Source organism: Malania oleifera, chromosome 4 (assembly GCF_029873635.1).
Source record: "Malania oleifera isolate guangnan ecotype guangnan chromosome 4, ASM2987363v1, whole genome shotgun sequence".
Taxonomy (NCBI): domain Eukaryota; kingdom Viridiplantae; phylum Streptophyta; class Magnoliopsida; order Santalales; family Ximeniaceae; genus Malania; species Malania oleifera.
In genome coordinates, this window is record NC_080420.1 from 81,523,394 (window position 1) to 81,540,861 (window position 17,468).

At 34.3% G+C, this 17,468-nt stretch overlaps 2 protein-coding genes across 29 annotated transcripts in view; both read left to right on the forward strand.

The window, feature by feature from the left end:
* LOC131154584 (uncharacterized) overlaps positions 1–17,468 on the forward strand; it is a 531,072-nt gene that overhangs the window by 439,899 nt on the left and 73,705 nt on the right. The window lies entirely within an intron of this gene.
* On the forward strand, positions 739–13,717 carry LOC131154587 (DEAD-box ATP-dependent RNA helicase 41-like). 28 transcript variants are annotated; one of them, XM_058107474.1, is made up of 5 exons: positions 746–1,209; positions 5,202–6,072; positions 10,031–10,239; positions 10,842–10,975; positions 12,039–13,717. In XM_058107474.1, the coding sequence occupies exons 4-5, from the start codon at positions 10,906–10,908 to the stop codon at positions 13,565–13,567; spliced, it is 1,599 nt and encodes a 532-aa protein (XP_057963457.1). In that variant the 5' UTR covers positions 746–1,209; positions 5,202–6,072; positions 10,031–10,239; positions 10,842–10,905; the 3' UTR covers positions 13,568–13,717. The 28 variants fall into 28 exon arrangements, with proteins under 28 accessions (XP_057963459.1, XP_057963467.1, XP_057963469.1 ...); XM_058107463.1 differs by having other exon boundaries at positions 10,045–10,239; XM_058107478.1 differs by having other exon boundaries at positions 746–1,203; positions 10,078–10,239.

A 17,468-nucleotide genomic window follows, 5' to 3' on the forward strand; every position in this document is an offset into this window, starting at 1 on the left:
AAATGCATAATTCATTTTATTGAATATAGAAAATATTTCGAGACCTAAGCGTCCACGGGTTACAAAAGGCAAATAATAATGAGGAAAACAAAAGGACACCAAATGAAAATGATTAGATAGTCAAAAGCTCACTACTCTAGCACTTTAACCTTTGTGGATAACGACTGAAACCATTGATTTGGGAATCTCCCTGATATGTTAACCACTTCCTTCCTCGTGTTTGGGCAAAAGATTCCTCTGGACTCCCGGTTGCTTGTCGTAAAACGCTAACCATCAAACATCTCTTAATGATTGCACCTTATGCTTGAAGGCCCAATATTGGTCAATAGTATGGCCGGGAGAGTTAGCATGGTGTAGACATCCTATTTTTATCATAACCAAATAGAACAAGGGGTCCATTTTCATTATATTATTATTATTATTATTACCTTATTTTTATTATTATTAGTATTTTTTATCTTTATTTTATTATTAATTTCTTATAATTATTTGTATTATTATTTATTACTAGTAATATTATTAGTATTACTTTACTATTATTATTTTGGATATATTTATTATTATTATTATTATTATTATCCTTCTATTATTATTATAATTATAATAATAATAATAATAATTATTACTATTTTCATTATTAGCATAAGAGTAAAAGTAGAAAAAGAAAAGAAAGAAAAACAAAATAAAAAAAAAGAGTCTAGGTTTCAAATTTTTTTATAAAGGCATGGAGCTCGCACGGCTGGGAGGGGGCGCAGCGCACAGCAAACAGGGGCGCAGGCCAAAACGAAAAAAACCTTTCTTTATTCCTTTGATTCTTCTTCTCCTCCTCCCCGAACTCCCTCTCAGTCTCCTGAGGGTTCCGCCAAGCTCCTCTGCCGCCTTCCATTCAGACAGCCGAGTTGCTGTCTGCGACATCCTCCACTGCAGCAACCAGAAACCCTGCGAAATCCCCTGTGCCAATCCACGGACCTGAGAATCACCGAGGTTCTCAGCCGGACCTGCTGCCAGCACCAGCTACTCCAAACAGTCAAGGATCTCCGGTCACCCCCAGCCATCATCCCGGCGAGACCCCACAGTGCCCTCACGCCCAGCGCCGGCAACCACCGTTCGCACCAGTCACAGACAGCCGTCCTGCAACCCAGCGTCTCAGCCCTCCTCTGCTCTCCTCGTCACCGGAAAAGCTTGCAGCTCTACGCACCAGTCGTATGTGTAATATTTAGTGCCCTCTTTTTTTTTTTTTTTGTAATATAGGCTTTTATTATATATATGTATATAAATATTAATATTATTGTTGGATTATTATTTTTTTTAATACCTTATTACATGTTCATATTTATTGTTTGAATATTAGTGTAAAGTGTTTATATTATCATTATATTTTCAATCATTGTAATATACTTATTTATTATTTAGGGTATCTATGTTATTGTTGTATATTATCCTGTGGTATGTTATTTATTTTAGTATGTATTGTGTATTTAATGTTTAAATTATTACATGTTGTATTTAGGGTTTTAATGGTATATTTAGGATTTTGTTCATTATATGTTTTATTTAGGGTTCGATTGGTCTCTCATATTGTTATGATATATTAATGGTAAGGTTTTAAATTATTTTCATAATTATTGTCGCATGTTTTATCTGTTAACTCTAGGATTTAAATTGCTTCCCGTAATTTTACTTGTGTAATAGTTTCCATTATTGTATATATTGCATGTGTAATATAGGGTTTAATTTGTTTCCACATTGTTATCGTATATTAATAGTAAGACTTCAATTATTTCCATAATTATTATTGCATATATCGTATATTTATTTTAGGGTTCAAATTATTTCCATATTATTATTTTTATTTTAGGGATTAATTGTTTCCATGTGTATGTATTGAGTGTTAACTTTAGGGTTTTGATTATTTTCAGGGTGTCATCATTATATTTATAGGATGTTAATGTCTTATTATATGGTAGTGTATTATTATTGCTATTATTATTATTACGTATGATATATCATCATTATTATTATTATCATTATTGTTATTCTAACTTTAGTATTATTATGGTATGAGTTACATTATTATCATTATTATGATGTGTGTATTATTATTATCTATTAGGTTGGTTTATTATTAGGGTAAGTTATTAGGTATTACAGTGATTTATTATTATATAGTATATATGGCATATAGTTGTTATTTATTATTATTATTATTATTATTATTATTTTTACTATTATTATTATTATGTTTTTTTTTTTTTTTTTATATTTTATGTATCATGGTATTTTTGATATCGTTGTTCACATTATATGTTTATATTTGACACCCTTCGAATTCCAAAAAACTCCCATACTAGTATTTTCCTATAAAAATTCTATATAATTTCCAAATTTGGGAGTGTATTTTCTTAAATATTTTCTTGATCTTTGATCCTAACATTTTAATGCAAGGGTATAAGCTTTCGGGCTTTACGTACCCTTAGTTATGAGAGAATATGTATATATTTATAGATTACGTATATTCTTGTATTATTATTATTTATTTATTTATTTATATTGCATGTATGTTTGTAAATCTACTAATAGAGGAGTAATGTGAAAGACTTTTTAAATTAATTTAGGGAAAATTCCAAATTAGTTAGGTACTGTTCTTAAGAACGGGCGCGTAGGGCGTGCTCGTACCTTCCCTTCGCGTAACCGAACTCTCGACCTCAGTTCTGGTAATGTAGACCCATTCTACCCATAACGGGGTAGTAATTATGTATTCTAACCACACTAAAAGGTTAGTGGCGATTCCGATACTCATTGTTTTTCCTGAAAAATTTAAAACACATTTTTGTTTCGCCACCCCGGGGGACCTGCGCTTCGGGACGTTGCGATAGCCTGGCGACTCCGCTGGGGACATTTGAGAGTCAAGCCAATAATTAATTAGGAATTATCCCAATTTAAATTTATTAAGTCTTTTAATTACTCCACTTTGTTTTGTAAATAAAATACCCCTATATTTGAATAAAGTAATTTATTAAAATTATAACATGTTTGACTTAGTAAACATATATGTTTCCATAGTTGTAGATAGCTTGGAGTTAATAATCATAGATACCTTAATTAATGTTCCCATATATAAAGATACCTTCATTAATGTGAATATTACTTCCCATATAAGTGGATACCCTCATTAATGTGAAAATTACTTCTCATATAGATAGATACCCCTCATTAATGTGAATATTACTTCTCATATAGGTAGATACCCTTTATTGATGTGAATATTACTTCCCATACCATATAGGTAGATATTCTTTATTAATGTGAATATTACTTCCCATATAAGTGGATACCCTCATTAATGTGAATATTACTTCTCATATAGATAGATACCCCTCATTAATGTGAATATTACTTCTCATATAGGTAGATACCCTTTATTAATGTGAATATTACTTCCCATATAGGTAGATACCCTCATTAATGTGAATATTACTTCTCATATAGATAGATACCCTTTATTAATGTAAATATTACTTCCCATATAGGTCGATACTCTTAATTAATGTAAATATTTGGTTTCCATATAGGTTGATACCCTTAATTAATGTGAATACTTGGTTTCCATACAGATATTAATGTGAATATTTAGTTCCCATCCAAGTAGATATCCGTAATTATGTGAATATTTAGTTTCCATATAGGTATATATCCGTAATTATGTGAATATTTAGTTTCCATATAGGTATATATTCTTAATTAATGTGCATATTTAGTTTCCATATAGGTAGATTGTGAACATTTATTCCCCATACATGTGAATATCCTCGCTTCAAGGTGAATGTTTGTTACTATATTTATAAATATCCTGGGTTTAAAGTGAACATTTAATATCCCTGGTGTAATGTGAATATTTGTTTCCATGATGGTTCAAGCATGTGATTGCCTATAAATACTCTATTGCTATGATTATTGAATAAGCATGTGATTAATAGCATGTGCATGCATGTAGGGTAGCGGGATTAGGCTAAATTTAGGGTTAACACACTTTCACGCTCTATACCCGGGCTTTCCCTGTTAGGATTAGAAATGAGTGTAATAGCGTCAGTCCCTTCGTGGCAGAGCTTGATGGGACCCACGAACCACTCTGCATAGTGCGGGCTTTATTTGGACGCCTGTGGGGGAGGATGGAAGTCCAAATTGGAAACCTTGTCATCAATGAGGATTAGAGCCCACCCGCACATACTTGTCTATAGTTTTCCTTAACTAGGATAATGCCATGAAGAACCCTGTATATATGTACCTACCCTGGGTCGGGACATCCTTCTCCCATACCGTCTGTTGTATATATGTTGTGAGATACTTTGTATTATATCATGCATTTTGCATCCATTTTAGACTTACAATACTAGTCAGTATTCTGAAAAAGTCCAATAATGAGACCATGGCCCATCCTTTTAAAAAATGAAGCACTTGGCCCGAGCATTTTAAAATACGGGTCTGTCTAACCCTGTTCAAATGACTCGAGCCCAATTTTTTTTAAGAAATAACAAGCATAGGCCTGGCCTTTTCCTAAGTAAAAACTCGGCCTAGGCCTGATTTTCAAAAAGGGTCAAACCCAAATTTCAAAAATGGGCTTCGCCCCTATTACCTAAAAATCCGGGCCAACATTTTTTAAGTAATCCAAGCCCAAGTCCTTTTAAAACTAGGGCCTGATTTCATCATGAAATACATTGAAGCCTGTATTTTAAAATACTCGAGACCCAAGTGCACACTAAAGTTCACAAGTCCGCATTGAACAAATCCAACGGGTTGACTACCCCGGGTCAACCCCAACCTCAGATCATAATCTGACCCTTCATAGAATCTGAGGTACATGGACCATTAACAAGGAAAGAAATGGTTGAGGGAAGATTTGAACTGAAATTGTGGTCCATCAATGGTCGTGTTAATCTTGAAATCTTTCATTAGTGAAATTTTTCTAGAATTCTGGCTAAGTAGTCATTTATGTTACATTGTATTCATGCACTTCATTTCATACATAGTCATGCACGATAGGCTGCATGTACGTTCATATCTTTGTTTGTATGTATAAGTGCATTAGTTGCATCCATGCATAAACACTTATTGCATACCCTGATCATGCATCAAAACACATTCATTTATGTAGTACATAACTGTGCATTCATGATTCTAAAAAGGAAATTTTTGGTTTTCAGTTCCTAATCAAAGAGGTCGTTTGAGTAACATAAAGTAATAATTGAGACCACCACGCATCAGTACAACACCAGGCGAAGAGTAAGAGAATTGAGTGAACAATTGGAAAACAGGGTCCTGGTTTTGGAACAAGGACAAGAAGGGATAAATGATAAGGTAAGTAAGTTCCTGGAGTTACTGATGAACAAAGGAAAGGCGGTGCAGGTTGATCCCGAAGCAGATGTGGATCCCACTCATCCCCCAGGGTTCACCCTAGATCATGGACAAACATCAGTTCCATCACCTGGTGTCATGCGGGGTCCACTGCCAAATATGCCTCCTTTTATCCCTGCTGTGCCAGTACAGGGGTTCCCAGTGGCAGGAACTCCTCCATTAGTACCTTTTGATATGGGGATAAACAAATCTGAGACCGAGTGTCGTTGTGACATATTGGAAAAGCGCTTGAAAGCAATGGAAGGATCTAACACTTTCGATTCTGTTAATCCAAATGACCTTTGTTTGGTGCCAAAAGTCACCCTGCCGCCAAAGTTCAAAATGCCAGACTTTGAAAAGTTCAATGGAATCCGGTGCCCTCGAACGCATTTAGTGATGTACTGCCAAGCAATGACCGCTTACTCAGATGATGAAAAACTAATGATGCATTGTTTTCAAAGCAATTTGACTGGGTCCGTTATCCGTTGGTACATTCAGCAAGATAAGGCCCGGGTCTGCACTTGGAAGGACTTGGCCAATGCCTTTGTCACTCACTATCGCCATGTGACGAAAATGGCGCCTGATCGAATGACTCTACAAGAAATGGAGAAGAAATCCACCGAAACATTTAGAGAATATGCTTATAGGTGGAGAGATATGTCGATCTAGGTGGACCCCCCGGTGAGTGACCGAGAAACCATCTCTTTGTTTGTAAGCACATTAAAAGACCCCTACCGCACGGATCTTCGGGGAGCAACTCCCCACGATTTTATGGATATTGTAGCTGCTCCCCGAAGATGCGTGCGGTAGGGGTCTTATAATTAAATTTTTGTTTTACTGGATTCTCCTTAGTCAAATCAGTTCATTTAAGGTATTAAATGACATTGGTTCTTAAATAATTAAATTTTTGTTTTACTGGATTCTCCTTTTTCATAAGTGCTATTGATTTTAATTTCTGAAAGATTTTCGAGACATTCTTCGATTCTTGTTGATTTGTCAGCCATTGTTCTGAGCATTTGATTTGTATAATTATTTTGACTAATTAATTGGTCAACATCAGTTTTTCCTTTTAATTCTTTAAATGATGAGGCAACTATTTCTATTCCTTTGTAATTAAATTTGATTGAATTTTATGGAGGATGAACGGATTTGACTAAGTGATTTTCTATAAGTTTCCAATTTTTGTTATATTCTTGAATAACATTGATTGTTTGTCTTTCTTTAACAAATTTGAAAAATGGGATGTTTTCTTTTAATTTTTTCATTTATTTGAACCATTCTTCCTTAATTTCCTCTCTTTCTTTTTTATTAATTTTTTTGTAAAATAGAAGTCTATTTCTTTCGTTAAGTTTATGATAGAAATATTTTCTATTCATTTCCATATTTGGTTCAAAATCTTTGCTTATAGTCATAATATTTTTTCTCTGATTTTTTTCTTTAAGAAGTTTTCTTTGATCTCCTGTTAAAATTTGAGATTCTGTTGGAGAGTTTGGTTCAAAGACTTCTTGGTAATATCCTTGGGGTGTTTCAAGACCAAAATCAACTCCTTTAAGTTTGAGATTTTTATTTGGTTCAATATATATATAAAGACTTAAAATACTCTTTCTTCCTAAATCAATTGATTGTCTAGAAGATTGTCCCTCACTTTTGCTTTTTGTTAATAATGATTGAAAATTAATTTTGACATTTCCACTTTCATCTTGAATAATTTTTGTAGCAATCATTTTTTGAATATTCGGGATAATTTCGTGATCAGTTTCATTTAAATTGTTGAATTCCCAATCTTCCCCGGCTTGAATCTCATGCCATAGAAGTTTCTTGGGATGAGATACAAGTGACTTTCTGTTAAAATTTGCTTGAAGCATAATTGTTTCACCTTTTTCGCTAGTTTGAAGAGAATTTGGAAGATATGTAACAAAAGAAAACTTAGAAAGAAGAAGGACAAATTGGTTCAAGGTATTATGAATACAGGAAAGTTATTAAAAGAGGTTAAGAATAAACAAAATGATTCAAGTAAAAGATTAGATAAGAAAGAACTTCAAATTTCTTTGGGAAAAATCGAAAGAAGATTATCATATAGAAATAGGTGTGCTTCACAATACTGACATGACACTAGTTGTGGTAGAAAAAAATCTTATAATCCTTAAGATTTCATGAAATTCATTTCCACGATTATGATTTCGTCATGTGTCAGATCTCCGATTTGATTCAATCCTATTACCTAACAATTAGATATTAGTTATAGTTTATATGTGCGTAATCTTTAGACACACCGTATCAATTAATTCTTAACTCTAAATATTTTTGAAATTAGAAAGTAATAAATAAAGGAATGTGTAGACATAAAGTGTTATAGTTAAATGTAATATCTTTTAACTACTATAGAGGGGATTTCCTCTTTAGCGTCTTTTTAAGAAATGTCAAAAATTTATTCCTACAACTACCAATAACTATCCCAAAATACCTCTTTAACTAGCCATAACTACCTAAATACTTTAATGATTATGTCAAAATTATCCCTATACAATACATAATTATCCCAAAATATACCTACAACTATCCACAATTATCCCAAATGGCTTTGTACTCTTTTATTCTTTGTTATTTTCTTTATAATTTTTATTAGTTTTAAAACACAAAGATTCAGGGAGAATGCACATTGTGCGTGTCCACGTGTCATCTTTATAAATTGCGTAGTGCGCATTTGTTAGTACTCTTTAAATCTATATCTCTACTATTTGTAAATCTATATCTTTACTATTATAATGGTGTTTCCTTTAAAACATTATAGTTATTAGATTTTCTCAAAGACTCTTGTTAACTTCTGATGATAGGACAAAATTATACCCCTCAATCTGAGTCATCCAATTTGTCCCCTCTTGAAGGCATAATCATTACTAAAACCAATTAAGGACACTTAGTTGTTGTACTAAAAATACTGTAAATATTCCTATCAGCGAGACCTGGGGGCGGAGGACGCTGATCCGTAGGTTTGGTGCCGCACTAGGTGGCTGGAGTTCCTATGTAATAAAAAAAAAATACTGTAAATAGATTTTCCTCTACTCAAGTTCAAATCTCAACGCTTCTCTACCTTATCTCTTCCACCTCCTTCATTATATTTCTCTTATAATGGAATCATTTGCATTTTCATTCTAACATTTCTTCTTTAGTTACTTCTCTAGTTATTTATTTATTTTATATGCATTTCATTTATCCATTTTACAAATAAATGCAATGTTAACAAAAAAGTGGGCATCTTTCTATTTGGGTGTAATTTATAAGAATTTTTTTTTATTTACGATGGGTGTTTGTTTTATTAATGGCATTTATTTGGTATTAAGGTATCACTGAAAATGTAAAGTCATGAATGAGGAGTAAAATTTTGTAATGAAGATAAAACTTTAATTTTGCAATTTGTGCAATATGCATAATGTTAAATTAGGTTTGATACAATTACATTATGTTTAATACTTAAGTATCTTAATTAGTTGGATTTAATATTATGTACATAATGCATGCACATACGGCATAGATAGACGAACATATTATTTATTACATTACAATTTAAAATGAATAAAATAAAATGATGAGTATAGATGAATTATTATAATTAAATGTAATACATAAAGAGAAGTAAATATTAATACTTGTTTGATATTTCCTTCTAGAAGTAATTCTCAAGAATATTCATTCATATCACTCTCTATATCTATATTTAATATAATTTCAAATGAAATATGTAAGTGTATTTGTAAATTGTGTTTAAAATTACTGACCATTGTGATTATTATTATTTGTCTTACTTGATTTAACCCCGTAATGATTGCGCATTATTATTCCATGTATAAAATGTGGGCAAAATGAATCTAGAATATTAGGAATAGATTGTTACGTATCATTGGCAGTAAGTAAACACATGCTAATATTAATAACATATTTAGATAATTTATTAGTGCATAAATTTTGCATGAAAATGTTATTTTCATTGTTCAAATGTTACAGGGCAATATCATCTTGCATTTAAGGGACAATTTGCAATAATTGTTGGTATTGTTATTGCTTTAGCAATTTGTCTGATCTTTGTGAGATGGTTTTTACCCGAAATATCAAGTTCATGATTAACCTAGGTCCTATTCTCAGGTAATACATGTCGTAGTTGAGCAATGTTCAGTTGAGCACCATTCTAATCTTCTATAGCTGGTTGTCTACACCTTATATATGTTGCACACGCCTAGCTAGTTTAGTTTGTCTACATTCAACACTCATCATTGTTTAAGTGTTCAACTGAATTTCATGAACTTATTTTTATATGAATTGTTAAAGTTATTTGGAATATAATGGATTGTAACCGTTAAACAATTAAAGGAAAATAAATTACTAATATTTGTCAAATTTATCACTATAACTACCAATGGTTATTCAAAAATATTGTTATGATTATATCAAATTTATTGATTTAACTACTCATAATTATCTCAAAATACCATTATAACTATTTACAACTATCCTAAAGTGATGTTATGCTCTTTAATTCTTTGTTAATTTTTAAAATATTATTTTAAACACATAGTGTGTCAACTTGGCTCCTATGTTAATGTTATTTGTAGTATTTCTTCTTTGATTTGAGTTGGCCAGATAGATTTAACCTTGCAGAAAACCGAAGAATTCCGGTTTTGATTTTTTCAGACCTGAAGCGACCGCCGGCAGACAACTTCCGGAGAACGGCGCCCTTGCGGCCCTTCTTTCACTAGGAAATAGCTGAAGGTGCCGAAAGAGCTTAGTTCTTCTTCTGACGAAACTGGGAAGCAGCAACGTTCTTCAGTCTCACTTATTTCGAGCAATTGTTTGGTTCGTTGTCCGTTCTTCATCTTTTTTTTTGATTTTGGTTGGTTGGTTTTTTTTTTGTTTTGAGTTGAATCGGCCAAATCGTGGCCGTTCAGGGGTAATCTCGCTACTTTTCAAGTCGCTAGATGTGCACAGGAGGATGGTTCCTTACCTCCCTGTAAAGGAGAGGAGCCCGACCCTCTCCTCTCAATGTGGCGCTCTTTCCAGGGGTTTTTTTTCCTGCCTATGTTCCTTTCCATGGGAGATCTCATAAGTTTTCTCAAGAAAAAACGCTGTACTTTCAGTTGGTTGCTTAGAAAATTGTAAGAAAATCAAGGAAGGAGGAGAAAAATCGCATGAGTCCTATGTTTGGTGCTGTTCTACCAACGATGTAATACCCTTGACTGAAACATTATTCTTGGAAATTGAGGTATTCGTTGGATAGCATTTTAAGAGTATTCTATTGCTTTGCAAACGTCAAATGGCTTTAGCTATATTTTTTAGAAGCAACATAATTATATCGTTGTTTTACACCATTGTTTGTTGTAACCTGAATCTGTATTAAGAAGTGTAATTTATTGAAGATTAAGTACTTCCATTTTTCTAATGCATAATTGGGTTATTAGGCTTTTCAGGACCTTTTGCTGCCGCATGGTTCTCTTCTGTTAATTGGTGTTTGTAGCAAAAGTCATGGATGACGGAAACAAACTTGATGGATGGCAGAGCTCAACGTCAGCAGTGGATGTTGCTGATGCTACAGGTAATGACGTAGAATCCTGCAGTCATTTTTTTTTTTTTTTTTGTGTTGGACTAGAACTTGCAAAATACTTTTCCACCTTTGAGTGATAAAATCCATGCAAGTTTTGCTTTTGAGACCAATTAAATGCCGGCAATGATGAGAAAACTTCTTTTCTTTCGGAATGCATCTCATTGAAACCATCATCACTTGGGAGTTGGGAAATCTTAGTTGCCTTCATTTTGTTTTTAACTTCTGATTGCATCTCTCTCTAACCTGATATATGAGTCATGGAAAAAGAGTTATGACATGGGTACAACTATACACAGACATGGGACACAATAAATATTAGAAATATAGGACATGACCTAGCATGGGCATGCTAGTAAATAAATATATAATATTATATCATTAGTATATTTTTCATGAAACTTTTAACATTTATTATCTATGTAAGTTTGTATGCAGCAAAAAAATTAAATACAACATATGCTTCTTCCATTCTTTTCCTTTTAATTTTTTAATAATGTTCAATATACCACTTTAAACATTGACAAGTTATTGTAAGGTTTTGAAATAACATTATGGTTATAGTTATGAATTTCATGATAAAATATAAGTATGGAAAGAGTGTTTGAGAAGTGGCGGTCTGTTGTCATACACTAAAAATAGACTTGGGCACATTTATGAAGTGTCAAGTATGTGTTGAAGGAGTGACCGAGGAGTATCAGTGTTTGACATAGACATGACATGGATAAAGCATCCTTATAGAAGTGCCTTGTTGATTGTCCATATTGATCTAAAAATGTTTAATGTACATTGGTCTAAGAAAAATTAATTATACCTCCTAATTTACTTAGTTGTACGGTGACTAGCACACATAAGATCTTAGAATTTCATCTCCCCCCCTTTTAGAGAGCCAAGTGGCTTGTAGAGGTTAGATTTTGTTCTAGTGCAGGTGCACATCAGTGACAACTAATTGGGTTTTAATGAATGCCTTAAGAAAACTTTAAGCTTAGAAGCAATCTAAGTAGGAATATATTATTTACTTCACTGTTTCATATTTGTTTTTTACTCCCTGAGGCAGTGGATAATGTGAAGGAGAGGTGTTGGGATCAGAGGGAAGCTCTTCCGGGGGAGCCTCGATGTGTTATATGTGGCCGCTATGGTGAATATATATGTCACGAGACAGATGATGATATTTGCAGCTTGGAATGTAAGCAGGCAGCTTTACACAGGACTGCCAACTCCCTGTTGCCAGCTGGTTGTTTGGCTGTTGCAAGACTACCGACAACTGATGAGTGCTTTTATGTTAGGGATATTCATGATAAATCCGAACCTGGAGGTTTGAGTAGTTATCAGACTGAATTTCTCAGAAGGAAGTTTGAAATCTGTGTGAAAGGAGACTTTGTTCCAGACCCTGTAATGTCATTCTCTTCTTGCAATCTGCCTCCGAAACTTCTGCAAAATATGGATGCAGCTGGATATGGAATGCCTACACCTGTCCAAATGCAAGCAATACCTGCTGCTTTGATTGGAAAAAGTCTGCTTGTTTCTGCTGGCACGGGCTCAGGGAAAACGGGTTCCTTTCTGATACCTGTAGTTTCTTTCTGTGTGAAATTTCGTCCTGAGCGCACTTCAAACCAGAAGAAGCCGCTAGCAATGGTTCTGACGCCAACTAGAGAGCTCTGTATGCAGGTGGAAGAACAAGCGAAGTTGCTTGGAAAAGGATTGCCCTTTAAAACTGCCCTTGTGGTTGGTGGTGACGCAATGGCCAAACAATTCCACCGCATTGAGCAAGGGGTGGAACTTATTGTAGGAACTCCGGGCAGGCTTATAGATCTTTTAACAAAGCATAACATTGAATTAGATGATGTTTCAATTCTTGTTCTTGACGAGGTAGACTGCATGCTTCAGAGGGGTTTCCGTGATCAAGTAATGCAGATTTTCAGAGCTCTTTCACAACCGCAGGTTTTGATGTGTTCCGCAACTTTATCACAAGAGGTTGATAAGATGGCAAATTCATTGGCAAAAGATTTAGTTTTTGTTTCCGTGGGAAAGCCAAACAAACCAAGTATGGCTGTTAAGCAAATAGCTATTTGGGTTGAGTCAAAGCAAAAAAAGAAAAAGCTTTTTGACATATTAATGAGCAAGTGGCATTTCACACCACCAGTTGTTGTGTTTGTGGGGTCGAGACTTGGAGCAGATCTCCTTGCTGAAGCAATATCCTTCACCACTGGGATGAAAGCCTTATCAATTCATGGGGAAAAGCCCATGCAGGAGAGGAGAGAAATAATGAGGTCATTTTTGGCCGGGGACGTACCTGTGATTGTGGCCACTGGGGTTTTGGGTCGGGGAGTTGATCTTTTGTTTGTAAGACAGGTTATAGTGTTTGACATGCCAAACTCCATCAAAGAGTATGTCCATCAGATTGGAAGGGCATCCAGATTGGGAGAGGAGGGTAGGGCAATTTTGTTTGTGAATGATGAGAATAAAACTATTTTTCCAGAGTTGGTTGAACTATTGAAGTCTTCTGGAGCTGCTATTCCTCAGGAGCTTAATTCACGGTGCACAACCATAGGCAAGGGACAGAAGAAAAGGAAGCTTGGTTGCTGAAAATTTTGAATTTTTTCTTTGAGCTTGCCTATTTATAGTTCAGCTTATTACAATTATTTTAGATCCTATTAGAACATGAATGAGAGAAACTTGGGAAAAGAATATATTCCACAGGCACATTCTATTGATTGTGGCACATGTATTATTTTAGTTTTGTATGGTTGCATATGAAAATGATGCAGTGAGTAGGGTTGCAATTGAGCCGAGCCAAACTTTGACTCGTTCAGGCTAGGCTCGCTTAATAAATGTGCTTCAAAATTGAGGTTAAGAAACAGCTCCTCTAATTAAGTGAACCAAGCTGAGTCTTGTTTGGCTCATCTATAAATTGAGCCTTAAACAAACCTAAACCAGTCAAGTTTAATCTTGTTCAAATTTCCATCGTGTATTAATGAACTTTAAAGTTAAACTTGAAATTGCTCATTAATGTGAATAAGCAACCAACTTGGTTCATTTGCTATCGCAGGGGCAGTGTTTTGATTTGTGTTTATATTTTATGTATTGAAAGAAAAAAATTGAAAATAAAAATAAAAATATATGATTTGTGATATTTTGAGAAAAAAAAAATGCTTAGTGTGACAGTATATATGCAAAATAGCATCAAATTAAAAAGTATTGGAAGGTGGGTTTATGAATGAGCCTTTTAATGACTGAGTCCAATTTTGAACCTATATAAACAAGTTCATGAGTTTTCTTAATAACTTAACTCATGAGTGGGTGAGCCTATTAAACAAGCTCATTGTTGAGCTTATAAATTAATGGGCTTGTGAGCTAGTTAAATGAGCCAGCTTGCGAGCTTAGTGATCTGATTATGATTTAGCTGAAGCTTGGCTCATTTAGTTTGTGAGCTTCAATTCTAAGCTTAAGTTTGACTCTTCATCTTAGTGAACAAGTTTGAACGAGCCTTATCGAGCTACAACCAAATAGCTGAGAAACAACTTGGCTTGTGCAGCTCTAGCAGTGAGTCCTGCAATAAACTTGAATCTTTTGTGCTTGTTGTTTAATTCTAAGTGGGAAATTTTATAACTTTAAATAGTAGACTGATTACCTCCGACGAAAGTATGAGATGTTATTGTTAACAGGGTAATTGGAAATACCAGCATAGTAGATGTACGGTGGAATATGCGTACAAACCTTGGGCCAGTCTTAGGATCAAATCTGCGCTGTTAATTTTTTGCTTTTTTAGTGGCATTCTGTCTTGTTATGAATGGATCATCCAGTAAAGGGTTGTGTTTGTTAATTGTCAATGTTGGCTGATACGCTCCATTGGCGAAACATATTGGAATAATATTAATGTTGCAAAATGAAATTGAAATTCGAATGTAGTAGAGAAGAAAGTGAGTCCTTCCATAATACACTTGCTTCCTTAATTTATTTGCTATGTATTAAGATGACATCATTGTCTAATTCTTGCATGGGGAAAGTATCTTAAAGGTGGTTGAATTTATTTCATATGTTATCTCGGTTTAGTGATTGTTTCTAGTGAAGTTACCTCACCTCCTCATCCTTAAATCCTTTTTCTGCGGATCTCCAAGTAGACTACTAGGAGAGATTATCTTCTGATAACAATTGTATTTTTATTTTCTTTGCAAAAATTTCTTTGTTGATAGATTTTTAATTAAATTTTATTTTCTTCATTTCTATCTTGTATTTTGGTGTTCTTTTCCTCTTTCTGCAGGATTCTTTTTTCATTTGTGTTTTTGGAGCTTTTTGTATTATGATCTGTTTCTTTCGGTTGAAAGTTGCAATACATTTCTCCTTTCTCCCTCCCACTCTCTCTCTCTCTCTCTCTCTCTCTTTCTCTCAGCCTGCTTTATTCTCGATTTCCTTTGTTAATTTCATTTATTATCTTGCTGAGGTGTGGTTCCTGAAAGGGTTTTTACAGTCAGTTAATTTGAGACAAATTTGGATATTGATCTCACTCGATGTGAATTTATTTATTTTGCTCATGAAGCTTGCAAGGTCTGTGAATTTGTACGTGTAAATATTTCATCAAGTTTTGTTCTATTATCTATTTTCAAGAATTGCCGGGTTTGATGGTGGGGTGTGGTTTGGGATGGGGGAGAGAAGGGGACTCTCCCATTTGCTTGATCTGGTTTAATTAACCTGGTTGACTTAAGTGTTGATCTGGTTGTGCTCCCCATTATTTGCTGAGAAATTCTAATTGCTAAAACCAGGTGGCTTTAGAAATATCTAAACTACTTAATGAATTTAGAATCCCCTGAATTCATCATAATTAATCTAGTTGCTATATTCATTTGGTAATTTTTGGAAGGTAGGTGTTGCTTAATGGAAGGATCTACCAAAGTCAGTGCATGATAAATCATAGGCTGAAAAGCTGAATCAGTAAAATTGGATGCTATCAGATAGCTTTCTATCAGCTAAGTTCACAACACAGAGAGATAAGTGGACTTGTACAGACATCACTCGTGGGATAAACTACCGCCTTTCCAGTCCCTGACTGATTCTGCACCCCTGGTAGACATTAACTCCCTCTATATGCCATGTCAAGTACTTGAGCTTGCTAGCTTACCGATTTGATGTGTCCATAAAATATCTAAATTTCCTGATTTTACCTTTCCAAAATTATTTTACTGAAATATGTTATTTATCAGTTTGACTAGACAGACAGCATGTCATATCTTGTTTATTATCAAGTTTGCAGTTGTGGAATGGCAGTGACACAGTTTAGCTTTTTAACTTACGCATTTTTCTAGCTGATGTTAATGTTGCTAATTTCAATTGGAAGGATAATAAATAACAGGTAGTTGAGACTGGATCTATTCTCTGTCTAGATTTGGTTCCCCATTTAGGCCCAGTAGACCTCATCCTCATTGTTTTCTATGTTGTTCCTTTTGTCCTTCGGTGATGCTCATGCCTCGTTTGCTATACCATCACAGGCAAACATGTCACCTCTCTCAGCCAAAACTCCTCTCATAAAGCACTTTGTTTACAAATATGGGCCTTCCAACTCATTGTCTTCTACCATCTATCTTTGCCATTTTTGTCACTATGATCACATCATTGGATCTCAATCTCTAAGTTAATACAAGAAAGTAGAAATTAGAAGAAAGATGGGACCAGCTATGTTTTTTTTTTTTTTTTTTTGAATTTTCCCCCTTTTTCCATCAATCACAACTCTCTCTCCTTCATACTTGACAAAATTCTCTGTTTCCTTCATGATTTCATTCCCCACTCTGCTGCAGACATGCGAACACTTCTTTTATCTCACCTCCCCAGACCTACCTTATTCATTCAGTTATATATCTTTGTGAATCTCATCTTTCCATCTTATTTGGGTCCACCTTGGGTGTGCGACTAACTGTGGTTTAGAATTTTTGAAACATGGATATGCTAGAGCTCATTCGAAATAGGTAAGTAGTAAGCCTTTTCCTGAAAGACTTGTGCAATTGTTTGTTTCAATCATTTGCAAGGTTCTACATCTTTATTTCCATGTATGCTATTGCTCAAAAGTATTTAATAACGTCCTATTCCAAAATATTATTATTTAAAAAAAAAAAAAAGAAAGCTCAAAGTTGAGGTAAAAGTTTAGTGTATTAATGGTTTTGCCTTGTGTTCATTATATTCTTGACCAATCCCTGCCATCCATGCATGATATGGCAGGGTCAGGATTCATGTGCCGTGTGTGTGTGCATTGTACTGGGGGTGGAGTTTAGATACCGTGTCTGGCATTTTCCTTGTATTATATTCTATGTGCTTACTCGATCATGTTTGCTAACTGAGCAAATTCTATGTGCCGCATATGCTATTATACCAGCTAAAGCTGGATACTTCTTTCTATTCTATCCCTTTTATGACTCTGGTTGGACAGGCTGAATTTGCTTTTGAACTTCTTTTCATTGTCACTAGCTTGCCGCCTATCAGTTTAGATCGAGTTAACTCA